This window comes from Panthera onca, chromosome D2 (assembly GCF_046562875.1).
Source record: "Panthera onca isolate mPanOnc1 chromosome D2, mPanOnc1 haplotype 2, whole genome shotgun sequence".
NCBI lineage: Eukaryota > Metazoa > Chordata > Mammalia > Carnivora > Felidae > Panthera > Panthera onca.
In genome coordinates this window covers 80,663,962-80,690,227 of record NC_138349.1, presented here as the reverse complement: position 1 = coordinate 80,690,227, position 26,266 = coordinate 80,663,962, and the positions used below count along the sequence as shown (strand labels likewise).

The following is a 26,266-nucleotide window of genomic DNA, read 5'->3' as shown; positions in this document are numbered from 1 at the left end:
ATGTGGCAGCTTTTAGCAGCAGCCTACTGGATGCTTCTTCTTGGACCTATACATGGTTATCACAAGAAAGGAGGCATCACAAATCCTGAGGCTACTATGAATATTGTAAGTCATTCATTAAGAAAAGAAAACATTAAGATAAAGAAGTAGTAATTTATCATCATTTTATATACAATAATTTAGATATAATCGATGTGCTTGTCTACAACCAGTTCTACATCGACTAAATCTGTGCTTCCTCCCCTTTCCCTGGTGTGGTTAGCCAGTAGCTGAAAGTTACTAATCTAAGCTTTGAAAGACCCAAGCCAAGTTGGGCCAGTAATATTCCCTTTCCTGGTGGCTTGAGGTACCATCTGATGGTGGTTTCCTGAAGAACAGTCTCAAGAGTTCATACTGATGACCTTTATATCAAAATGTATTTATATCAGAAATTTATATTAAATTTATATCAAAAGTGGAATGGAATAGTGTGCTAGTCAAAGAATATAAGAAAGAAAGAAAGAAAGAAAAGGGGGGAGGAGGGAAAGAAAGGAGGGAGGGAGGAAAGGAAGAAAAGAAGGAAGGAAGGAAGGAGGGAAGGAAGGAAGGAAGGAAGGAAGGAAGGAAGGAAGAGAGGGAGGGAGGGAGAGAGGAAAGAAGGAAGGAAGGAAGAGAGGGAAGGAGGGAATAAAGGAAGGAATGAAGAGAGGGAGGGAGGGAGGGAATAAAGGAAGGAAGGAAGGGAGGGAGGGAATAAAGGAAGGAAGGAAGAGAAGAAGGGAAGGAGGGAGGAAAGAAGGAAGGAAGGAAGGAAGGAAGGAAGGAAGGAAGGAGGGAAGGAAGGAGGGAAGGAAGGAAAGAAGGGAGGAAGGAGGGAAGGAAGGACGGAAGGAAGAGAGAAAAAGAAAAAGAGGCAAATGACTGACAATGTCCACCATTAGGGCTTCATTCCAATGGGATGCTCCACAGCTTGTATACCTTATGCACCATCGATGTCCTCACCAGTGCCAAGTTTGTGTTAGAACTTTAAGAAGAATGAAATTGTCAAAGTTTCTAATTATTGTCTCCTGTGTGTTCCTCTCTCCACACTATCCAGCAGGTGCCCCTAACCTCCTACATGGCTGAACTCACAGTCCATGGCTATATGTCCTCGTATCGAAATTCCCCTCTTCCTGTCATATTCGCATACATTCTCTTCCTTCCTGGCCTGGGTGCTTTTTGGTTCTTAATTATTCTATAAAGATAACAAGAATTATAAACATCTCTAGAGCACTTACGTCGTGCCAGGCATCGTTCTAGATATTTTATGTATAACCCTCAGAGCAAATCTGTGAAAAAACACTAGTATTATTTTTATTTTACAGTTGAGGGAAACGAGGGACAAAAAGGTTAAATAACTTGCCCAAAGTTGCCTGGCTAACAAGAGAAAGAGCTGGAGTTTGATGCCGTACAGTTTGTCTCTAGAATCTAGGCTCATAACCACTGTTTTAAATAGTCCCATAATATATGCACACCTCTGGTGCACGCTGCATGGGCAAATGCAGAATCCTGTGGCAAAGGCGTGAGCTTTGGAGCTCAACTTACTCAGACTTTCCTTTTGTCCTTAGCTTTTCCTAGAGTACAGTTTCAGGTAGATTGCTCATCTTGCTGACACTGTTTTTCCAGCTGTACAATGGGTATAATCCCATCTCAAAGACCTGTTGTAAGGATTAAACAAGCAGGGGACATAAACTGCTCTGTGCAGAAGATGACCAGTAAACGGTACTTCCCCTCTTGCGTGTGTATCTCTGTGGGACGTTTCTTTTATCTGGGTCCGCTCTGTCTTCTCCACACCTTTCTGTCTGCCCAAGAAGCTGACCTGTCAGAAGTGAGGCAACAAGTTCCCTTGACTTTGGTTTTCAGTTCAGTTCAGCCAACTGAGATCTTGAGCAGGAGAGCAGAAGGCGGAAGGAGGCTGAGATCAGATGATTTATTGCCCTGGATTCCTCCATGAGGTCACCCTAAGCGGGCCGTGCCCTTCTGCCAAAGGCCATACTTCCTCTCCATGTGCCCTTTTCTCTCTATCTCACTCTGGGCCTGGTGACCACTTTCTCCCACCTCCCTTCATGGGGGGTTGGGAACAACTCACTCGTAACTAGCCACAGGGTACCACGCAATCCCCCATGGTTTCCCTCATCAGATGACCATATAATTCATTTGCAAACATTTTGAGAGTGAACCCTGGGTGCATTCGTCATACCAAGCCAGGCAAACCAAGATGTACGGTCACCCTACCTCGCCTTCCCATGCTTCTCTATGCAACCTCTTCCTAAAACCCTCCTCAAGTTATCCTGATTTTCCTGCTGCATTCTGTCCCAGGACGTCATGGAACAGTAGTTGTATAACTTAAAGTACCACATTGCAGTTTATCAAGACATGACATCATGAATGTGTCTATTTTCCTCCCCTCTTTTCAGAGCCAGATTATTTCCTACTGGGGTTATCCTTATGAAGAGTATGACGTTGTGACCAAGGATGGTTACGTCCTCGGAATTTACAGGATTCCCCATGGAAGAGGATGTCCAAGAAAAAGTAGGATTTATTTTGTTTTGGAAGGAATCATGCCTAAAGCAGAGATTCCTAGGTCTCCTCACGGTACCAGGGTAGCCTTTGTTCTGAAATAGTCTGGCCTGTTCCAGAAGAAACTCATCACCTCCACCACTAGACTCCATTTCACTCGTATAATCCTTGGGACTTTTGAAAGCAGTTAGATATACAGTTGGCTAAAACAACAGGGAGGTGAGGGACAATATTACCCCCATTCCAAGCAGCTGAACGCTCACATATAACTTTTGACTCCCCCAAAACTTCACTACTAATAATCTAATGTTGACCAGAAGCCTTATCAAGAACACAGACAGTCGATTAACATATATTTTGTACATTATACATATTATATATTGTATTATTATAATGAAATAGGGTAGAGAAAGGAAAATGTTGTTAGAAAAATCTTAGGGAATAGAAAATACATTTCTAGTATTGTACTGTATTTCTCAAAAAAACATCCACACATAAGGGGACCCAACAAGGTTCAAACCTATGGTGTTCAAAAGTCAATTGTATACTGTTTATGTAGTCTTTTTTTTTTCTCCACCATTTTGTCTTCCTTCCAAAACACACACACACACACACACACACACACACACACACACACACAGGGTATTCTAGAGATACCCTCTCTTCAGGCTTAAAAACCAGAACACTAAGAGTCACCTTGACACTTTTTTCTCCCTCGTTTCCTATATCCAGCCAATCACCAAGATCTATCAATTTGGCCTCTAAATTTCTCTCTCCTCCAAAAACTCCTCTCAGCTTGGACATGATCATCATCTTTTGCTTCAGCTACTATGATAGCTTTTCAACTTACTTCATTTGTAATTAGTTCCTTCCTAAGGCATTGGGACTTCATTTTTGAAGTAAATCTGACCCGGGGCTCCTGGGTGGCTGAGTCAGTTAAGCGTCTGACTTCAACTCAGGTCACGATCTCATGGTCTGTGGGTTCAAGCCCTGCATCGGGCTTTGTGCTGACAGCTCAGAGCCTGGAAACTGTTTCTGATTCTGTGTCTCCTTTTCTCTCTCTGCCCCTCACCTGCTGCCCTGTGTCTCTCTCTCTCAAAAATAAATAAATATTAAAAAAATTTTTTTTAATTTTTTTTTTTTGAGACAGAGAGAGACACAGCATGAACGGGGGAGGGGCAGAGAGAGAGGGGAACACAGAATCGGAAGCAGGCTCCAGGCTCTGAGCCATCAGCCCAGAGCCCGACGCGGGGCTCGAACTCACGGACCGCGAGATCGTGACCTGAGCCGAAGTCGGACGCTTAACCGACTGAGCCACCCGGGCGCCCCAATATTAAAAAATTTTTGAAGCAAGTTTGACCCTATTTGTACTATACTTAAACTTAATTAAACACCCATTTTTAGTTCCCTACAATCAAGATGGATCCCTGTAGAGGAAAGAGGAAGTCACTTGGCAAAGCCACTATTTGCTTTCTTCTCTCATTTCTTAGCTCCTTCGATACTTTGGAGTGTTGTATAACAAAACCTCCCAGTATCACAATCCTTAATCATGTGAAGAGAAAATCTAGCTTTTCAAAAACAGAGGGAGATGTTGTTGACTTTATAGAACCAACCGCCAGCCCCCAGAAAACTCCATGACCTTTGTAAACACTCGTGAGAACTCTGTCTGCCCAAACTCGATTTCAGTTCTGCCAGGCAAGGTAGCTGCCAAGACGCATGAGCTGGACGGCTGTCTGTACGATGAGAAGCTGTGGGGGCTCAGATCAGAGAGGGCCTATGGCCTCTGACTGCTCTTTGGCAATGATTTAGGAGAATTAGTAACACCTCTTCTTTCCATTCCCTGGAAAGTTCGATTGAATGGACATAGACTTTGGTTCCTTGGGTCGTGGTGGCCAGAGCCTCTTCCAGAGTATCTCCCAGTGTAGCCTGTCCGATCTTGGGAAGCTGGGCTAGCGCCACAGTGAGCTCAGGGGGTCGTGGGTACCAGCACAAGACCACAAACCATTTGTAAAAGCCAGGAACATGGTAGTCCCTTCTCTCTCTACTGTCTGTGTCTCAACACCACCTCCCTACCTCCTCCTTTTCTTTTCTCCTCAGTCAAGCTGCTCCAATTCTACATTGTGAGCAGGACTTTTATATCAAGTTAACAACTTGACATCACACAACATTTCACTGAACGTCTCTGCCTTTTGCTTCCCGACGATGTAAATGAAACGATGTGGTTGTGTGTAAAATCTAGCCTAGTGCCTGGCATTCGTCAATATTCAAAATTGGCATGTTTATTGTTTCTGTTATTATTTTGAGAAAAATTTAGTTTTCTAAACAGAGACTCCTTAAGAAATAAAATGTTATTCGTAGAAGTAATAATAATAATAGGGGAAATGATTTATTGTGTTGGACAGTCTTTTATGTATTTTTATCCTAATTTCATTCCTGTGACTCTACTATGAGATAGCATTTGTTACTGTTGCCCATTATACAGATCAGTTAACTGAGGCACAAAGGGGTTAGTGCTGGGAGGAATAGATTCTAAGCAAGAACAGCCTGACTCCAGCACCTATGGAACAACACAATATATTATTTAAATCAAAATTTTACAAGGAGGAAAACAAGACACGAGAGGATAAATAACTTGCCCAAGTAAGTAGTTCATAAAAGACTAGAACCCAGGTTTACCCCGTGCCACATTTCATCCCTTAACCTCTGTCCTATATCAGAGGAAGTCAGGAACAGAATTTTCCTATAGATGCTCAGAGGGTTCAGACATGAAATTCTTGTCCCCCGTGTCTTGCAGCTCCAAAGCCTGTCGTGTATTTGCAACACGGGTTAATTGCGTCTGCCAGTAACTGGATTTGCAACCTTCCGAACAACAGCTTGGCTTTCCTTCTGGCAGACATCGGTTATGACGTGTGGCTGGGGAACAGCCGGGGAAACACCTGGTCCAGAAAACACTTGAAATTTTCACCCAAATCACGAGAATTCTGGGCCTTCAGGTAAAGAGATATGTACTGATGAAGTGTGTACTTTGTTCATTTATCTATTTTTTTTAATGTGTATTTATTTTGAGAGAGACAGAGAGAGAGAGCACAAGCAGGGGAGGGGCAGAGAGAGAGGGAGAGAGAGAATCCCAAGCAGGCTCCGTGCTGTCAGCGCAGAGCCCAACGTGGGGCTTGATGTCACAAACCACAAGATCATGACCTGAGCTGAAACCAAAAGTCAGATGCTCAACCAAGCGAGCCACCCAGGTGCCCCTGCTTTGTTCATTTATATGGACCAGCACCCTTTGATTTTTCCCTTACTGTGCAAACACACCCAGTGGAATACTCAAGAAAGAAACAAACGTATCTTCCTCTACCCAGGCTCTGAAGAAATTGTCCTTATTCATTGCACTGATGTTTGTTTTAAAAATCCCACTTGTTGGGGCACCTGGGTAGCTCAGTCATTTAAGCATCTGACTTCCGTTCAGGTCATGATCTCATGTCTCGTGAGTTCAAGCTCCGCGTTGGGCTCTGTGCTGACAGCTCAGAGCCTGGAGCCAGCTTCAATTTAAAGCCAGCTTTAAAATTTAAAAATTAAAAAAAAATTTAATAAGTAAAAGAAATAAAAAGCCCATGTGTTGGTGTCTGGAGGGCGTGTGTGTGCAAGGTATATATGCAAAAAAAAAAAAATCAAAACGCAAAGGTCATCTTTAGAAGGTTAACTCCAGGACTCTCACTTTGTCAGTGTGGACCCCAGAGGAAGGTTACAAGGTGTGCTTACTAAAGAGGAAAAAGCAAACCAATCGAGAAATGGGACCAGAAACAAGATTCTGGGCGAAAATTCTGGGAGCCAGACATCCCTGATAAGCCAAGAGGGAGCCTAGAGAGAGTTTGCGCAAACGGTATTTTAAATGTTGATTCACTCCGTAGTGAACAAACCATAGGCTGGCAGGGCTGAAGCTGTCCCTGGAGCCAGGTCCCTGGGAAAGAAAGAGAAAGCCTGACCACAGAATGACTGAGGAGCAGTGCCCCTGGGGCACGGCTGCTTCATTACAGCGGGAAGCCCCGTGCTGACACAGGAGCTAAGAAGCCTGCCTTGAAGGTCCCTGAAGTCATTTGTTCCTTGGTTTCATTCTTAGAAGCCACATGGCATTTCCTGACTCCACACCCCAGTGCTGTTGTGTCACGGGTGATGACAGACAGCATGAGGATATGCCCTAGGGGAGCGTTTTCCCAACTCTGCACAGGAAAAGAGGCCCTGCGAAAACGTGCAGATTACCAGGCCTCTTCCCCGGAAATTCCGAGGCAGTCTGTCCAGGCTGAGGTCTACAAATCTACTTGCTTTATTCTGTTTACAACATAGGCATTCCAGGAATTGTTCTTTTCAAGGGAGTTTGGTAAATCTGCCGTAGAGTGAGGAGAAACATGACCAGCCTTACAGGAAGATCCTCTGTGGGCCTCTGCAAAGCAGATTTTTCTGACTCTGGTTTCTTAACCCTGTTACTCTTGCAATCAAGGTGACATCCTCAGAAGTTGCAGAGATGCCTAATGCTAGATATTGACTCCAGTCTTAAATCGACAAGCGCCAAGTATCTGTGGCTGCAGTAAAGGTATTCGAACACTGTAGGCCTGACAATGAGGTGTTTTTTCTCCAATTTTGTTGTTCTTTCTCTTTGGCAGTTTGGATGAGATGGCTAACTACGACCTTCCAGCCACAATCAATTTTATTGCAGAGAAAACGGGACAAGAGCGACTCTACTACGTGGGCCACTCCCAAGGCACCACCATCGGTGTGTGTGGGCAGGGGTGACCTGAGAGTGTCAGAGGACCTTCTGTGTTCACGGAAGGGGTCAGGGCTACCTCCCTCTGCGCAGTGTCTCTAGCTTGTGGACTCGACCTGGGAAACCCTCTGGCTGGTTTCTGAAGAGTAACTAAAACAAGGATGACAACAGGGATACACACACACACACACACACACACACAGGCTGCCCCCCCTCCCCCCCCCCATGTTGAATTTGGAGATTGTTGGAGATTGGTAGCTAAGCCCGAGGGAGAGAGAATTATTCATTTGTGTATACCACACACATTTGTCACACCGGTTTAGATGCTGGGGAGGTAGAGACAAAAATCATATGCATCTTTCCCTTAAAGAGCTTGCAGTCTAATGAGGACACCAAAAAGAAAGCAGAGAATTACAGATCGTGGGGACGAAATGTCACCATCAGTGTTTTTTGCGGTTCCGAGAGGCACTGAGGCCGTGTGGGCAATGCCACGAGGCACCTCGCTCCCTTCCCTGATCCCCATTAGCTAGACGCCTCAACAATACCGACACCATTTCCACCAGGCTCTTTTCTGTATCTGGATCCTAATCAGGTTTCTGGCGTAAAGTAGGTCTTTCCACGCCCGTACTAGGCGATGCATCTTCCCCACACCTCTCATGCGACCTACAAACATTTGAGATCGCTATCATCCATGTATTACAAACGACTGAATTTGGAAATCCTTTCTAATGGTGAGAATGCCAAATAATACCTTCAGTTTTATGCATACGTAATTTAACATTCAAAAGATTCATCCGCGAAGGATCCTGTTTTCCACATTTGCAGATTGGGAAAGCGGAGACTTGCGTGGGGAGGTAACGTGCTCAAATCTCCACGCATCTACTGAATGGGAAGCCACAATCATAGCCCAATGTTGTCTAGTATTAAGGAGCGTGGCCAAAGGAGAATGGCCCTCGGGGTTTACCTAGGTATGCCCCACAGTGGGTGTTTGAACCCTTTCTGCAACACTCTCTACCAGTAGACTTAAATTCTCCAGGGACAGGAAAGTCACTGTATTTTGAATTAGTCAATTCCACCCTTGAGAAGTTTAGAGAATTCTTCCTACAGATGGTACTTACTCTAAGTTGTTGTTGTTTTTTTTCAGTTGCTGTTGTTGTTCTTTTTAATAGGACTACTTTTGCTATCATTTACGATGAATGAAGAATTGTTCGAAACCTACAAACTAGTGTCTTCTTCCCTTCCAGCTTTCATAGCATTCTCTACAAATCCAGAGCTGGCTAAAAGGATTAAGATATTTTTCGCATTGGCTCCGGTCATCACGGTGAAATACACCCAAAGTCCTATGAAAAAATTAACAACCGTTTCCAGAAAAGTAGTCAAGGTATGTGGCTCCTCCAAGTTTAAATCTGTAGTAACTAAAACGAGCTCCGTTTTCGCTGATTTCAAGAGACGAGAACCTTGGACAAAATGGCATTTTATAAACTTCTGAGACGATAACAGATATAAGCTATCGATAGAGACGTACCGTGGTGTAATTTTACCAACAGGGTTCAGAGAGCTCACTCCGATGCCATTATACACTATTGTCTAAATACACATCTACAGGCTTCTGTCCATGTCATTCCTCAACCACAGATAAAGCAAATGTTGATTCGATTAATTGATTTGTTTAATCTAGTAGGTTAAATTTCTCTCTGGCAGCCCTTGGTTTTTCAGGAGAAGTATGGAGTAGTAGTTAAAATCACCACACGGAGCCAGATGGCATGGGGTTGGATCCTAGCTAGCTGGGTAAATTTGGCCAAGACCTGAAATGTTTGGGGAATCATTTTCTTCATCTGTAAAGGGGGGGATCATAATAGTTCCCACGCATAAGGCTGCTTTAAGGATTGACGTCAGACATGTGAATCCCTTAGAAGCAGGACTTGCACGTTCTAAGCTTTTAATAAATATCAGCTGCTTGTTGCTGTCATGATTTGCACAGACCATACCTTCCCCCATCACTGAAACTCCAGCTTTTAGTGATTCTCAGTCTGTCAAGTCCTCAAAATCTGGACAATATCCTGAAGTCCAGATTCTCTGTGCTAGCTGATGGCTAACTAATCTGATCAGTTATTCAGCTGAAGTGAATCGGTCCATGTGGCTTAGTGTGTTTTTCTCTTCCATATTGATATGGGCTTCTCCCAGGGCTGACTAAGAGCGATCCTTGTGTTCAGTGATTTCAGTGAAAGCGGATAAAAGTAAGATAATCTTTACGGAAGCCAGAGATTTGGGTTTGTGAGAAGTAATTAAATTAGCCCATGGGGATTCAATTCTATACTGATACAACCCACAAAGACACGGATAAATGAAAAGATAGCCTATGTCCACAGATTGGATGGATTAATACCATTAATATGTCCATACAGCCCAAAGTGAATTGCAGATTCGGTGCAGTCCCTATCAAAATTCCAATGGTATTTTTCACAGAAATAGAAAAAAAAAAAAAAACCCTATCCTAAAATTTGTGTGGAGATACAAAGACCCCAAATAGCCCAACCAATCTTATGAAAATGGAACTAAAGTGAAGGCATCACACTTCCTGAGTTCAAACTATATTGCAAAGCTATAGTAATAAAAACAGTATTGTAGTAGCATAAAAACAGGTACATAGAGCAGTGTCTTAGGGATCCAGAAGGAAACCCACTCCTGTTGTCAACTAAATTTTGACAAGGGTGCTATGGACACAGTGGGGGAAAGATGGTCTCTTCAGTACATGGTGTTTGGATGACTGGATAGCCACATGCCAAAGAACGAGGCCGAACCCTTATGTTATGCCACTCACAGAAATTAACTTGAAATGGATTAAAAACTTACATTGAAGACTTGAAGTCATAAAGCTCCTAGAAGACAACATAGGGAAAACACTCCCTGACCTTGGTCTCGGCCAATGATTTTCTGGGTAAGACAGCAAAAGAACAAGCAATAAAGGCAAAAAGAAACAAATGGGACTAACCAAAAAGCTTCTGCACAGCAAAGGGAACATTTCAATATGTTGAAAATGCCACCTACAGAATAGGAGAACATATTTGCAAACCATGTATCTGATAAGGGATTAATAACCAAAATATATAAAAGGCTCATACAATTCAATAGCAGAAAAGCAAGTAATCCAGTTTTAAAAAGGGCATTTTCCCCAAGAAGACATGCAAATGGCCAATAGGTACATGGAAAGATGTTCAACATCACTCACCATCAGGGAATGCAAATCAAAACCATGATGGAGTATTACCTCCTACCTGTTATAATGGCTATTATCTTTTTTAATGTTTATTTTTGAGAGAGAGAGAGAGAGAGGGAGATCATGAGCAGGGGAGGGGCAGAGAGACAGGGAAACAGAATTCCAAGCAGGCTCCAAGCTACCAACCAAGAGCCAGATGCGGGTCTTGAACTCATGAAGCCTGAGATAATGACCTGAGCTGAAATCGAGTAAGGCACTTAACCAACTGAGCCACCCAGTCACCTCTAGAATGGCTATTATCAAAAAGACAAGAAATAACAAATGTTGGCAAGGATGTTGAGAAAAGGGAGCCCTTATACACTGCTGGTGGAAATGTAAATTAGTATAACCCTTATGGAAAACAGTGTAGAGATTTCTCAACAAAAGAAAATGGGAAAATTTTAAAAAGTATTAAAGAGCCGGGCGCCTGGGTGGCGCAGTCGGTTAAGCATCCGACTTCAGCCAGGTCACGATCTCGCGGTCTGTGAGTTCGAGCCCCGCGTCAGGCTCTGGGCTGATGGCTCGGAGCCTGGAGCCTGTTTCCGATTCTGTGTCTCCCTCTCTCTCTGCCCCTCCCCCGTTCATGCTCTGTCTCTCTCTGTCCCAAAAATAAATTAAAAAAAAAAAAAAAAAAAAGTTGAAAAAAAGTATTAAAGAGCCAAAAGAAAGTAAGGAAATACAGCCATTTGCAACATGGGTGAAACTGGGGGGCATAACACCAAATGAAATAAACCAGACAGAGAAAAACAAATACTGTACTGAATCACTTATATGTAGAATCTGATATTAAAAAGCCAATTTCCTAGAAAAGGGGAATAGAACGGTGGCTACGAGGGGCTGGAGGAAGGAGAAATGGGGAAATGTAGGTCAAAGTGTACAAACTTTCGTTTATAAGATATTTAGTGTCTTATGGCGTCAATTATTCCTCAATAAAGTTGAAAGTGAATGAATGAATGCACGCATGCATGGATGAATGAGTAAAAAAATGGGTAAAAATTTGTCAAGTTGTTTGGGAGAGTCACTGAGATGATACATGTTTAAGTATAGTACCAGGCCTACAGCAGGTATTCAGTAGATATTATCTAGTAGTATTCACTGAATTTATTTTGGATTCAAAGCCACAGCACTTGGCGTTTCAGATTTCCTGTTTGCCAGTTGTTTATCCCCTCCTTCGCTCCCGCCCCTTGTTTGGTCCCTGGGCATTTACGTGTTCTTGTATCTTGCTGGCTTTGACCCTTTGCTCCTTACATGTTATTTAAACAGTGAGCATTGTTAGTATTGTCTTCGTTTCTTAAAAGAAAACTGTGAGGCTCAAAGAGCCTAAGCAGCCTGTCCCGAATGACCCAGCTAGTGGGTGACAGAACCAGAACTTGAACCCAGATCTGACCAGGTCATGTATGGTGGGTGCTCTTTCTTCTGTGTAGTTATTTCCCCCACCTTTTCAATGCCAGCCTGAAGAAGTCAGTCCGGGATCCTTAGGGTGCCCCGCTCAACAAGCCACAGACAGCTGCATCCAGCCCATGGTCGGCTTGGCAAGTCATGTGACCCGGCATGGAGCCGTGTACCCAAAAGAAGTGGTGCCTTTTTAAATTCACCCAGTTACCGAAAGAGCAAATTGAAGAATCTTGTGCTGTTATGGGACACACACGCCCCCTCCAGAATGAACTTGGAATTACATTCTACAAGCCACATTTACCACGCTGTACAAATGGGTGCTATGTGGCTGGCTGGCCTGCGTTACTCTCCTCTCTTTTTAGGTTAGGGGGTAGGAGCAGTTATTTGTCCCTGGGTAAATAGATGACCGTTTTGCTGAGTCACTCATGCATGGGTGTAGAGGTAAAGTCAGCGACTACCATGCTAATTCACCCAGTATTTGGAAATACCGGCTGTCAGAATAAAGAACAAGGGTCTTTTATGGCAGATGGAACCTCTTTCTTCTTCTTTTTGAGTGTTTATTTAATTTTGAGACACAGAGAGGGAGAGAGAGAGAGGGGGAGGGTCAGAGAGAGAGAGAGAATCCCAAGCAGGCTCCACGCTGTCTGCTCACAGCCCGACTTGGGTCTCCATCTCACAAACCGTGACGTCATGACTTGAGGTGAAATCAAGAGTCAGACGCTTAGCCGACTGAGTCACCCAGGTGCCCCTAACCTCTTTCTTCACATCATGCTTCCACGGTTGCTCACTTCTCTGAACTGGTACTTCCTTTTCATACGGAGTTTCTGCCAAGGGTGGATGATGAAGATATTGGTCGTTGAAAACGAAAAATGTTAGGGGAGGCCTGGGTGGCTCCGTCGGGTAAGCAGTGGACTCTTAATTTCAGCTCGGGTCACGATCGCGTGGTTTTGTGAGTTTGAGCTCCCCATTGGGCTCTGCGCTGGTCGCACTGTTGCTGTCTCTCTCCAGATAAACAAATACACTATAAAACATTTTTTTTAATGTTAAAAAGAAAAAGAAAAATGTTCACTGGTGAAAACCAGACCCTGTTTCCTACCTTCACTACGTATTCATGTGCCAGCCACTCCATTTAGATTATTGCACTTGAGAACAGAATAGATGAAAACGTTCTTTTCAGAGGTAAGTTCAGGGGCACCTGGCTGGCTCAGTTGGTAGAACGCGTGACTCTTGATCTCAGGGTTTAAGTTTGAGCCCCATGTGTACATATTACTTTGTTTTAAGTTTATTTTTCTTTATTTTGATTGAGAAATAGACAGCAAGCAGGGAAGGGGCAGATAGAGAGGGAGAGAGAGTCGTTGTCAGCACAGAGCCCAGTGCGGGGCTTGAACTCACAAATGCGAGAGCATGACTGAGCAAAATCAAGAGTCGGATGCTTAACCGACCGAGCCCACCCGGGTGCCCCGGGTGTAGATATTACTTAAAAATAAAGTCTTTTTTTTTTTTTTACAGAAGCCATTCTTTAAAAACAAAACAAAAAAAAAGTTCTCTCTTTGTGTCTGTGGCTATTACTAATTACCATGTAGACAGTTACACAGGAAGAGTTACAATTTGATAAGTGGATTAATAAATTATCTAATATATTGTTCAAGTGTCCCAGTGATTGAGACAAAATGAATAAGAGGCCAGAATGAATTAGATAATGTCTGCCATGGTTAATTATTGCCTTCCTGACCTAAAGAAATATGATTTGAACTAGCTTAACAATTATAGCCTCTCTTTTTTTTTTCCCTTCCTCCCTCCCCCTCTCCTGTAGGAAGGGGTAGATAAAGTCATGGTGTATCTTAGATTCATTAATATTCCATGGGATATCAAATATTCCATTAAATGAAGATTACCTTTGATCATATAAAATAACCACTTTTCAAATTCAGAATTCAACCAACTCTACCCAGGAGGAATTCACCGGATCGAGTTTACCAAAGATAGCCTGAGATCTTGTCGTGCACTAATGCAATAAAAATAAATGCTAGTTATTATTGTTCTAATCTAATCTAATTGATTGTTGTAATCACCAGTCAATAAAGGATTCCAGGAAAAGATAAGCGAGGTTTGTTTTGTTTTGGTTGTTTTTTTTGTTTGTTTTTGTTTTTGTTTTTACTGTAAATGGATGTTTCCAAAAGAATTAAAAGATACTTTTTCATCCTCATATCTAGTTTATTATCCTAAGATTATAAAACTAGTTTTTGTGAAGCAAAGGTAAGATTTGTCTTATATGCACAGGAGTTTGATATGAGTGTATGTTCTAATTTGAAGGGATTCCTAGGGTTCAAAAAGTAAGTTCAACTCACTGGCAACATTGCCTGAAATTTCACTAGTAAAGATTCATTTTAGGGGGATTAAGTTTTGCCTCTGGAAGCGTTTACTAAAAGATTCTGGAAGGAATGGCTCATTAAGTCTATATCATTCACTACTTGTAATAATAGCTATTGTTTGGGGAATGTTTACTAGGTTCTAGAAGATTCAGTAGGTACCTTTTAAACATGACTTATTATCTTGACAACAGTCCTTCACAACATAGCATGTTAATTTTTTATTTTATCATTGAGAAAGTTCAGGATAATAGAAATTAAATACTTCGTTAAGGTGTAAAGACAGAGTCCAGAATCGAACCAAGGTATCTGTGACTCCAAAGCCTTATCAATTTCCTACGGTGGCTAATTTCTCAGAGGGCATTCTGAAAAACACCCCAAGTAGAGGACCTTGGGAAAGGGAATCATGAGATGTGTTGAGAAGACCACAAAGGTGGGTTGGGAGAACCAAAAACAAAATTTACCAGGCCTTTCCATTTTACTGAGGACTAGCACTGAGCAGATATCACCTCTGTCCAGTCCTTGGCTGAATGACCACTCACTTTCCACTTTTGACATCCACATCCATGAAATCTGATGGCATCTTAAATTGATCTTGCAGGCGTTATTTGGTGACAAGATGTTCTACCCTCATACCTTTTTTGACCAATTCATTGCCACCAAGGTATGCAACCGGAAGCTATTCCGTCATCTCTGCAGCAACTTCCTGTTTACTTTGAGTGGATTTGACCCAAAAAACTTAAACATGGTATGTGTAAGTAGTCGGATCCAGAAAAGCAATTATTTTGTTGCACTGAGGAGAGGAGAATGTGTTCTGAATTGCGCGAAAGCCACATCTCAAGGTCTCCTTTTGGTCTCCTGATTTGAAATTACATGTTGATGGCTTCCAACTGAAGCTGGGGGGCGGGAGGCGGTTCCACCTGCTTTAGCAGGAGGATTTGAGAAGGCTTTGCCACTGAACATTCTCACCAACCCTTGCTGTTGGCCAAAGCGCCGCCATTGGAAAGGTCCTCCACTGACATGAAGACTATGGTTTTGAAATTTATCTCGCTGTGCCTGAGGTCTGTCTATCTCAGACCTACTGAAGTAGAATTTCAGTATGCCCAAGCATCTGTAATTTTTAAACCAATTTTCCACCTTCATAGGTGATCTAGAAATAGTCATTTTGTGAACCACTGACTTCTTTAATCCATTGGGATTAAGGGATGGCCTTCCAATGATAGCTACAGATTTACAGTTGAAGGGACACTGAGAGGGATCAGTTGGGTTTCTTGGGGAGTCCTCTCCAGCTGAAATCCTTTTCTTCTTTAGTCACCATGAGCTGACTAGGGGGGAGGTGGAAGATGGAAAGCTACTGTTCACCCCCAGCCAGAGAGGAGGTATCTTTGAAACCAGAAGCAGGACATGGTTGAAAGTGGTCTCCGACTATCCCACAGATTTCCGCCCAGAGCCTAGTCTCCCTCTGTTACTGGAGAGCACTGATTAAACACTTTTCTTGCTTTCAGACAAGATTTGTAAATAGCCGTTTATGCAAAGCATGCCTTAACCCCTGCCTTTTCACACTCCTTTTCTGTTTTCTCCGTTTACCGAGGGGATTGCACATGCCTATCGCTTAGATGGTAGCATATCATGTAGGCAGAGCTGGCAAAGAGCTGTAAGCAAACACAAGAGGGATAATTTCAAAAGCATCTTCTCGACATGGCCTCAGAGTTTGCCAGAGGAAGACTTCCTAACGTGACCCTCTAGAACATTCACTGAGGGCCCTCGTTGTACATTTATACAGTCAAGTTGCCCCCCCCCCTTTTTTTTAACTGTTGGGGGCCGGCCTATGGAATCTCTGCAAGGATGTCTATTTTAGTGGAGGATATCCAGGGATGTCTGAGTAGAGTTTGTGGAACTTTGAAGGAATACACATGTCCAGGACTCAACCCTGGAGATTTTGATATTGATTCAGTAGGTTTGGCTAGCTCATGAGGGGTAGTGTTTTTTTTTTAAGCTCCATGCTCTTTCTGTGCTCACTTTGGTGGAAAAATAACCGTTTTGTATACTAAAATGTAAAAAAAAAAAAAAGGCAATGAAAAATATCAAGTTTTTTTTTTTTTAATCCAGAAAAAAAGTCTAAATGTCAGTGGAGGTTACAATCCTGGATGGATTATGTTCCACAAACTTTCAGAGAGCCCCGTGGAATACTCACTATGTTTTTAAAATCAGAAGGCAAAGGAAACATTTAGATCTTTTCTCAATGTCTCATGATGAACAACTCTCTCAGAATGTCCTTTGGGACTTAACACAGGGTGACGAAGGTCACTGGGGCTCTCACACCCTCAACCCTCCTGTACTCTTGGGCCATCTGAGGTGAGGCAGGAGAGAAAAGGCATGTTCGTGTCTTTGACCGGCGGGATGGCCTCTGTGGGCTTTATGAAGACTGTACAGGACAGAACAGAGCTACGGGAGGAGAAAGTTCTTAAAGAGGGCATGGTCCGTGTTTATTCCCCAGAGAGAGAAAGAGAATATTCAAGTTTACTTGCGGTGTGGTCGTATGATTAGCCTCCTGGTGAGAAATAATCTCCACTTTGCAGAGTCGCTTGGATGTTTATTTGGCACAGAGCTCTGCGGGAACATCTGTGCAGACCATGCTGCACTGGGCCCAGGTACGTGCTCCCTACTCCTGGTCTGATGCACACACATCGCCCCGAGAGCCCTGAGGAGGACTCCCAGAGCCCATCGCGGGGTTTTTCAGGCACCTGCCTCTGACAGGTGGATGCTTCCGAAATCAGCATCAACTCGTGTTCATTCCCTGTTCTCTCTTCTGTTCTCTGTGTCCTCGGTTGCTGGTGTTTGGGCCTGGTTCCCACCTATTTGGACTGAACTCTGATTTTTGGATTACTCCCAACTGCCTTTTCTAGGGAAGGTTTGTACTTCCTCTTTGGGGAAACCATCAGTTCTAACAGAACTTTATATAACACGATCGAGGCTATTCCGGAAAGATCTGCGCATCCTCCTATTGGCGAATGGGCCATTTCAGAGTGTGGAAATAATGCTTTACTCTGTGCAAGTTAAGTATGAGATAGAGATGAAAATAGATTAACGGTTTCTGTTTTCACTCTCAGTTTAAATTTGTGTGCGTGCTACCGTATTGCTCAATATTCAGCAAGTTCAGGGAGAAGTCATATTCAATTGGCCCAGCTTTCTGAACCAAGTGTGATGAGTGTGTGTGTGTGTGTATGGGGGGAGGGGGGGAGAGAGAAGGGTCTTCCCGAAGTTTTGACATATCCGAGATCCCTACGAGTCTACACTTTCACCTCCACCCCGATAAGTTTGCTCCATGCTTTACGGTTGAGAATCACTGCTGTAGATCGCCTGAAACACTAGTTGAGGACTTCTGAACTCCTTTGAAGAGTTCCACGCCTGGGAGATAAGCCCTCAAGTTCCTGCCGGAAGAAAGATGCTCAGGACAGAATGTCTCCCCCCGGTGAGGAGACAGAGAGGGTCTGTGGTGGGTAACACAACTCCAATTTCACTTTCCATGAGCACTTACTATGTGTCCTTGCTGTTCATACGTGTGATTTCCTTCGGTCTCACTGAATTCTCTTAACAGTCTTTCCACGAAGGCATCGATACCCCTTATGCCACAAATGTCCTGGCCTGTCCCTTACGTGTCTCACAGCTCACTGCTCTTAAAAAGATCTCTTCTCCTGTGGCAGAAAGTCCTCTTGAGGACAGAAATAAGTCAGGGGGGTGGGGAGGGGGATGAGGTGAGACACTTGGTCATAAGTTATGCGGACGGCTACGGCAAGGGTGACGACAATGACGAGAGTAGTAATGTTAGTAAAAAGAGGTTTGCTGAGCATTTCTAGGTGCTACACCCTAGCACCCTGTTTAATGCATCACCCAATTGAATCTTCACTATGAGGAGAATGTTATCATTCCCATTTCACAGACAGGAATTAGGGGAGATACGTAACTTGCCGTGGATGACACATTCAATAATCCGTTAAGCCTGGACTGAGACCAAGTCTGTTTGCTGCTAGAACCCAGGTACTTAAGGAGCCCACGCTGCTGCTTCCCATTGCTGAAAAACGACCGCAGCAGACCGCCTCTGTCAATAGAGAGCATGATGGGAATGATTTTAAACGAAGCATCAGGATTAAATCAATGAGTGTGGAAAAAAATCTCTGAGATTCAAGTTCAGGAAAAAAACAAAAACAAAAACAAAAACCGTGGGACAGACTGAGAATCACCTACTGGAACGTGTGAGGTGAACGTGAACGTGACCTCCTTCCTCCGTCCAGCGTGGGTGGCAAGTCACAGAAGAAGGAAGCCCCAGGCGTGCAGGTGTATGACCGTTTCCATTCTCGTAGCGGAAGTCTGAACATGAAAATGTCCCAAGTGGCGTGCCCGGTGTCTCAGACACTCAGCAGGTGGCCCCGCTCCTGATGACACGGCTGGCTGCTGGGGGGACAGAGCCCCTCACACGGGAAGCGCTGAAGCTACTCCGTGCACACGTTCCCTTCAGGAGCAACAAAAAGTGTTCAAGAACAGGGAATGTAGTGACAACACCCTGACAGGGATACTGGACACAGCCGTGTAGGAAAACGTCGGTCACTTTTCAATGTCGATGAACAGCTGGTGCCTCTTTCAAAAAAATTATGACGATTCCTGAAGCTAAGATGGTCAAGAATCATTCAATCGCAGCATCCTCGTAGACGTTCCTCTGTAGAGTGTTATAACACCGGAAGACGTTGTCGTCAGGGCGCCTCGGTGGTGCAGTCGGTTCCGCGTCTGACTTGGTTTCAGCTCAGGTCATGGTCATGATCTCACAGTTCATGAGTTCCAACCCCGTGTCGGGGTCTGCGCTGACAGCACGGAGCCTGCTTGGGATTCTCTCTCTCTCTCTCTCTCTCTCTCTCTCTCTCTCTCTCTGCCCCTCCCCTACTCATTCTCTCCCTCCCTCTCCCTCTCAATAAACAAATAAACTTAAAAAAATAAACACATTGCTATCTGAGAATTTTCACTGGAGAGGTATAGAGGAGAGTAAAAGATGGTCAGTCAGTTCTGTGAATTACTATATCAGCTCGTATCAGTCTTATTATCCAGCTTATTAATCTTTACTGGACTTTAGCTCTCGTGCCTAAAGAGTGGGATGTAATGTCATCCTCTTTGTATATTTTCTTACTGTCTTTATTTATTTTAATATTTATAAATTTTTTGAGACAGAGAGAGAGAGTGTGTGTGTGGGGGGGGGGGGGTGCAGAGAGAGAGGGAGACAGAATCCAAAGCAGGTTCCAGGCTCTGAGCTGTCAGCCCAGAGCCCGGCTTGGGACTTGAACACACGAACCATGAGACCATGACCTGAGCTGAAGTCGGACCCTCAACTGACTGAGCCACCCAGGTGTGCCTCTGTTTACAGTCTTTAAATGCGTGTTGTTTCCTTATATCATCGTAATGTGTTTTTATTTCTATTTTATCACAGGCTGCTAATTCCGGTCTGTTCCAAGCTTTTGACTGGGGAAACCCTGATGAGAACATGATGCACTTTCACCAGGTACATGGATGACCGTGGTCATCAGTCTCCACTCACTAAGTACCTGCTAGGTTCCAACACTGTGCCACATATTTTATATAGATCAGATTCCACTTATCGGTTTCTTACCATGTTCCATACCATTATTTCTAAATTTTTTGATGTTTTATATTTTGAGAGAGAGACAGCTGGGAGGGGCAGAGAGAGAGAGACACACACACAGAAACTGAAGCAGGATCTAGGCTCTGAGCCGTCAGCCCAGAGCCCGACGCGGGGCTCGAACCCACGAACCATGAGATCATGACCACAGCCAAAGTCGGACCTTCAACTGACTGAGCCACCCAGGCGCCCCTTTTGTAAAAAAAAATTTAATGTTTCCATATTAGTTTTGATCCTTACAATGACCTTACAAGGTAAATATGTTGCCTCCATGTTTGCAGAGGCTCAGAGAGGTTAGGTAAATTGTCAAAATTATTTAGCTTAGTAATGAACCAGGATATGACTCAGGGGTTCCTGGATTTTATAGCCCTACTTATTCCTTCTCAAAAAATAGAAACTCTTGGGGTACCTGGGTTGCTCAGTCGACTAAGCGTCCAACTCTTTCAGCTCAGGTCATGATCTAACTGTTCGTGAGATGGAACCCTATGTCGGGCCCCGAGGTAGCAGCTTGGAATTCTCTTTCTCTTTCTGCCCCTCCCCAGTTCTCTCTCTCTCTCAAAATAAATAAATAAACATCAAAAAAAGTAGACACTCTCAGCACTTAATTAAAACCATGTTTTTCTTAACATTTATTTACTTATTTTGAGAGAGAGAGAGAGAGAGAGGCAGAGGGAGAGATGGAAAGAGAAGCCCAAGCAGGCTCCACACTGTCAACGCAAAGCCGGACTTCGGGCTCGAACTCACAAGCCGTGAGATCGTGACCTGTGCCGAAATCAAGAGACAGGCACTTAACTGACTGAGCTGTCCAGGCACCCCAAGACCATATTTTAAAAGGAGAATTAAAGATATGTAATCTTTGTTTCTGGAACATATGCTCTCATTTCTTACCCATCTATTATAAAATGAACTAACACTGCCCTATTAGTTCTTTGGGATGACAATTACTGCTCATTTAACATATGTGTGTATATATATATATATATACGTATATATATGTATACATATATGTATATATATACATATATACATATACATACATATATATATGTATACATATATAGATACATATACATATATATATCATTAAAGATATACTAGACAGAAATATCACTTTTAGGAAGAAGTACTGATATCTGCCAGAGAGTGGTATGTCAAGATATTTCTTGACATAATCTATGAAAACTTTTGAAGCCAAAGTTCTCTATTGAATGGAAATACGTGGTGTTTTATTTGTTGTTATTTTTCCCAGTGTTTATAAGAAAATCCATACATGATTTTGGCTTCCTGCTGATAGAGGGAACTCAGGTTACACAAGTGGCCATCAAAGATACATGAGTTTTTCAAAAAAGGGGTATGGAAATTTGGAAATTTTTCAAAAAAGCAGATTTTCAGTGCCACTGTAGTAACTGCGATAGAGAAGATACATAATTTTAGCTGGAGTGAAGAATCTGATTTTCCTCCCAAACTGCTATAGCTTTCTTCTAGGCTGCTTGCCACACACAGACCCACATACTATGTCAAAGTCCCAATTTGTCTTGTGAGTAACCAATTTCTTACCCTAAAAAGAGTAGATAGTTGCTAAAAGGAAAGAGTCTTGGATGATGAGCTTACTTTGTGAGAGTTAAACGTCAACTTGGATGAGAGCTGTGTCACAGGGATGATCTTTCCCATCTTCAGGATACATGGTGATTCAAGTTTACACATGAATCATTTGCTTGGGACCTTGGGAAAGAAATGGAAAACCCCAAACAAGCTGAGGGTGAACAACATGTATGTGTAAAAAGCAATAACCTTTGTCACAACTATGAGTAATGACCATAAATAAGACGGGCATAATTATCAGTGTAATCACCAAACCTTCATTACTAAGTAAAAAAAAAAAAAAAGTCTTGGCCCAAAGTCAGCATGTCTCATTTGCATCCTGATTTGCATATTCATTTTTGGCTCTGCCTTCTTCTGAGCTTCCTTTCATCCTTCACAGTGTCCTAAATCATTGCGGTAAATGTGTTCTGATTTCAGGGGCTCCTCAGCCCCACTCTCCTGCCACGAAGCTTGCTAATATTTACAGCTGTCTTTCTACTCTTTAACTTTCTCCGTCTTTGCATCTAAGTATTTATGCTTTGTATTATCCTGCTGAGAAACCCAGAGTCGGGAAAAGCATGCCTCCTCTTGCCCCAGTTTGCTCTTGGCCTTTGGGGCATTGCGCGGGCTCTCCCCAGCCCTTAAAGCACCACTGTGAGCCCTGATCTGTGCTCACTGGCCTCCCTGCCTTGTCGCTGCCTTCTCACCTCCTCCCTTATCACTTGCTCCTAAGCCCAGGGCCACGGTCTCCCAGCAAGATAGGGGACAGGCGACATACTTAAGATATTCAGTAACTCTAAGACCCGGACACCAGCCCATCGACTAACAGTAACTTCTGTGATGATCGAGCCTGTGATCTCTGCTTGTATATCGCCCTGCCGAGAGAACTGAAGGTGCACGGTCCCCAAGTCAGCACTGCCCCCAACCCAGTCATCGGGTACATTACTAGTCTAGGAAACCTCTCCCTGGCCAAGGTTACAGTCTCCCAAGGATCTGCGTCTTTGTCCACGTTACCTTTTCTTCCTAACCTTGCTGCCAAAAATTGTTAACAACAGTGTAGAAATCTGCTCAGGATGCCATAAAAAAAAAAAAAAAAAAAAAAGAAGAATGACCATAGACTGGCTTAAACCACAGAAATCTATTTCTCACATTCTGGAAGCTGGATGTCCAAGGTCAGTGTCCAGCTGGTGGGGCTCTGGGGAGGAGCCCCTTTCTGGCTTGTAGACAGTCACCTTCTTGTCATGTGCTCATGTACCCTTTCTTCTGCGAGTGCGCTTGGAGAGAGAGAGAGAGATCTCTCTCTTCCCCTTCCTATAGACTGCCAGTCCTACTTAATTAGGACCTGGTCCTTATGACTGCATTTAACCCCAATTACCTCCTAACAGCCTTACCTCCTCATACAGTCAAATTAGAGGTTAAGGTTTCAACATCCAAATTTGGGGAAAACACAACTCGGTCCCTGGAATATGGTGGCAGTCTGTATTCTCTCAGTTGTGCATGGCAGGAGACAACTCTATGTTAGGTTTAAAAAAATCTATCTTCTGCTTTACTGTACTGAACAGGGTGGTGATCAACTCACAATGGCTGGGAACTGGAACGCTGTCCTCCCGGCTCTCCTTCTCCCTGCGCCCCTCCCTCTCTCCCCCAGTTCTACTCACAAATGCTCTTCCCCTTCTCAGGCTATTTCAAAAATAGTAAGATTGTGACTGCGTGTGCTCAACTCGTATCGTTCTTTCCACCACAAACCCGAAGAAAAAGCCAGTATTTTTCTCAGGAGCACTGGAAGAAAGTTCCAGAGAGAACTCTGGCCCGGTTTTAGCCATGTGCCCATCTCTCATCCAGTCACTGAGGCCAGAGGGATGAAGGACTGATTGGCCAGGCCGGGTCATCCGGGGCCACTGAGGAGCTGGGGGATGGGATTTGTTGGATCCCAGAGAGAAGGGAAAAGACATCACGTTCTCTGGAACAGGCTGGCTCCTTGTTCACGTCATACTTCAACTGTTTTCATCCATTGGTCTCAATGCTCCCCAAAGAGTCTGCTCAAGTGTCAATAATCCCCCCAAGCCCAGATTTCTGCACCAGAGAAGAGGTATTTACATTTATCCTATACATATATATGTGTATGTGTGTGTGTGTACATATATATATATATATATATATATATATATATATATATTGTTTCAAAAGGACATACTCCGAGTGCCAAGCCCTACTAGAAAGATGGTCACCCATAAGGGTGCCTTGGGTGGTTCAGACAGTTAAACAACCAACTCTTTTTTTTTTTTTTTAACATTTTATTTTTGAGACAGAGAGAGACAGAGCATGAACGGGGGAGGGGCAGAGAGAGAGGGAGACACAGAATCGGAAGCAGGCTCCAGGCTCTGAGCCATCAGCCCAGAGCCTGACGCGGGGCTCGAACTCACGGACCTGAGATCGTGACCTGAGCTGAAGTCGGACGCTTAACCGACTGCGCCACCCAGGCGCCCCTAAACAACCAACTCTTGATTTCAGCTCAGGTCATGATCTCATGGTTCATGGAATCGAGTCTCATGTCAGGCTTTGTGCTGACAGTATGGAGCCTGCTTGGGATTCTCTCTCTCTCTGTCTCTCTCTGACCATCCCCCCTACTCAAAATAAATATACTTAAAAAAAGTTTTTTTAAAGAAAGAAAGATGGTCCCCCATAGAAATAAGAGCCCCCTTCCTTGAGGATTCTTTCCTATTTTCCCCAACGTGCAAATCAGAAATATCACGGTTACCTTTTTCTTTATTCACAGTTCATACCGTTGCACAGAAGTGCTCTCGAGCACTTCTAACATTTTAATGTTTGGAAATCATTAAGTGCATCCTAACTGCATACTTTTAGCATTTGAAGAACTTGCTTAACAATCGATAAGGTTACTCCCCCGATGTGGTTTTCTGCGAAATCTGGTCTCTTCTCTCCGTCTCTAATCATACTTAGCTCACACCTCCCTTGTACAACGTGACCAAGATGCGAGTGCCCACAGCTGTGTGGAGCGGAGGACACGACCGTGTGGCTGACCTCAAGGACGTTGAGAATTTACTGCCCCAAATTCCCAGGCTTATTTACTATAAGTTGATTCCACACTACAATCATGTGGATTTTTACCTCGGACAGGACGCACCGCGGGAAATTTACCAAGACCTTATTAGACTGATGGACGGGTGTTTGCAAAATTAAATAGCTTCCCTTTCTCTAAGCAAGTGGATTCTTAAAATAATACTGTGGCGCCCAGACCCTAAGGTGACCGCTCCAATGATTTTCGCCTCCTAGTGCCCGTGTGTTGGTGTAACCCTCTCCCCTTGAGTGTGGGACGCCCTTGAGACTTGGTTCTGGCCAACAGAATTGGCAAAGGTAATGCTGTCACACCCTTGTTTGGATCATGTTTGTGGCAAAGGACGTCAACTCCTGATTGCGTCATATTATAGGAGAATCCATCAAGCAGACTGGAGAAGAGATCTCCCTTGTTGGTTTGATGAAGAGGACAGATATGTGGAGGAAGCCTACATGACCTCTAGGATCTGTGCCTATAGCAGATAACCAGCAAACAACCAGATTCTCAATCATACAGCTATGAGATCAATTACATCTACATCCTGGATAAACTCAAAAGCCCACGAATCCCCCAGTAAATCTTCCAGTTGAGAAAGAAGGCTGGCCACCCCTCATTTGCAGCCCCGGGAGACACCCTGAGCTGCAGGGGACTAGCTGTGCCATACCCAGACCCACAGCCAGAGTGACAAAATAAATGTATATTCTTTGAAACCACCAAGTTTGCGGAAATTTCTTATCAGCAATAGTAAACTACTATTAATGGTAATAACAAATCATCATCATTATTATTAGTGTGACTATTGTTTTGTCTCTTTGGTTAAAAGCTTGAGGGGCGCCTGGGTGGCTCAGTCAGTTGAGCGTCCGACTTCGACTCAGGTCATGATCTCACGGCTCATGTGTTCAAGCCCCGCGTCGGGCTCTGGGCTGACAGAGTTTCCTTGTTTTTCTTGTTTTGGTGAACTTTCTTCAAATTTGTTTGGCAGATCTATCTGCCAGCGATGGATTCTCAGTGTTTGTCTGAAAGAGTCTTTGTTTTGCCATCATTTAGGCTGAATTATACGCCATTCTATCTACGTATAAAGTCCATCTTCTGTGCCCAATCACCTGTCAACGGACATTTAAGTTGTTTCCATACCTTAGCTATTGTGAATACTATTGGGATGATCATGGACGTCTATGTATCTTTTCAAGACCCTAATGTCAATGCTTTTGAATAGATTCCAGAAGTGTGATTGCTGGATCGTACAGTAGTTGTGTTTTTAATTTTTTGAGGAACTTCCATACCGTTTTCTACAGAGGTTGTGCCACTTTATATTCCCACGAGCAATGTGTTAGGGGCCAATTTCTCCACATCCTGGCCAACACTTCTGTTTTGTTTTGTTTTGTTTTGTTTTATTATTAGTATTGCTTTTGTTATAGCCACCAACAGGAGTTGAGCATATCTCATCATGGTTTTGACTTGTATGTCCCTGGGGGCCTCATCCCCACCCTGGGAAAAGAGAGGGAGAGAAATGGTGGATGTATATCTTTGGGAAAAGTTTGAGAAGCCCCCAGAGTCTCCAGTTGGGCTGATCAGTGAAGGCATTTTGCCTTCATTTCTAAAAGACTTG

The 26,266-nt window shown here is 43.6% G+C and overlaps 1 protein-coding gene across 2 annotated transcripts; it reads left to right on the top strand.

Moving 5' to 3' along the window:
* On the top strand, window positions 1-24,823 carry LIPK (lipase family member K). Of its 2 annotated transcripts, none has more exons than XM_060642985.2 (9): window positions 1-105; window positions 2,436-2,550; window positions 5,432-5,531; window positions 7,197-7,306; window positions 8,542-8,678; window positions 14,919-15,065; window positions 16,897-16,968; window positions 19,791-19,862; window positions 24,543-24,823. In XM_060642985.2, exons 1-9 carry the CDS (start codon window positions 1-3, stop codon window positions 24,780-24,782), a joined length of 1,098 nt encoding a protein of 365 aa, XP_060498968.2. In that variant the 3' UTR covers window positions 24,783-24,823. The 2 variants fall into 2 exon arrangements, with proteins under 2 accessions (XP_060498968.2, XP_060498967.2); XM_060642984.2 differs by having other exon boundaries at window positions 5,333-5,531.
* Window positions 24,824-26,266: the final 1,443 nt, after the last annotated feature.

Bases quoted from the DNA above. Each gene is read 5' to 3' on its own strand.
- LIPK (XM_060642984.2), top strand. From the start codon at position 1: ATGTGGCAGCTTTTAGCAGCAGCCTACTGGATGCTTCTTCTTGGACCT. The intron at 16,969-19,790 runs GTACGTGCTCCC...ATTTTATCACAG, and splicing joins CCATGCTGCACTGGGCCCAG to GCTGCTAATTCCGGTCTGTT. The intron at 19,863-24,542 runs GTACATGGATGA...AATCATACTTAG, and splicing joins ACATGATGCACTTTCACCAG to CTCACACCTCCCTTGTACAA.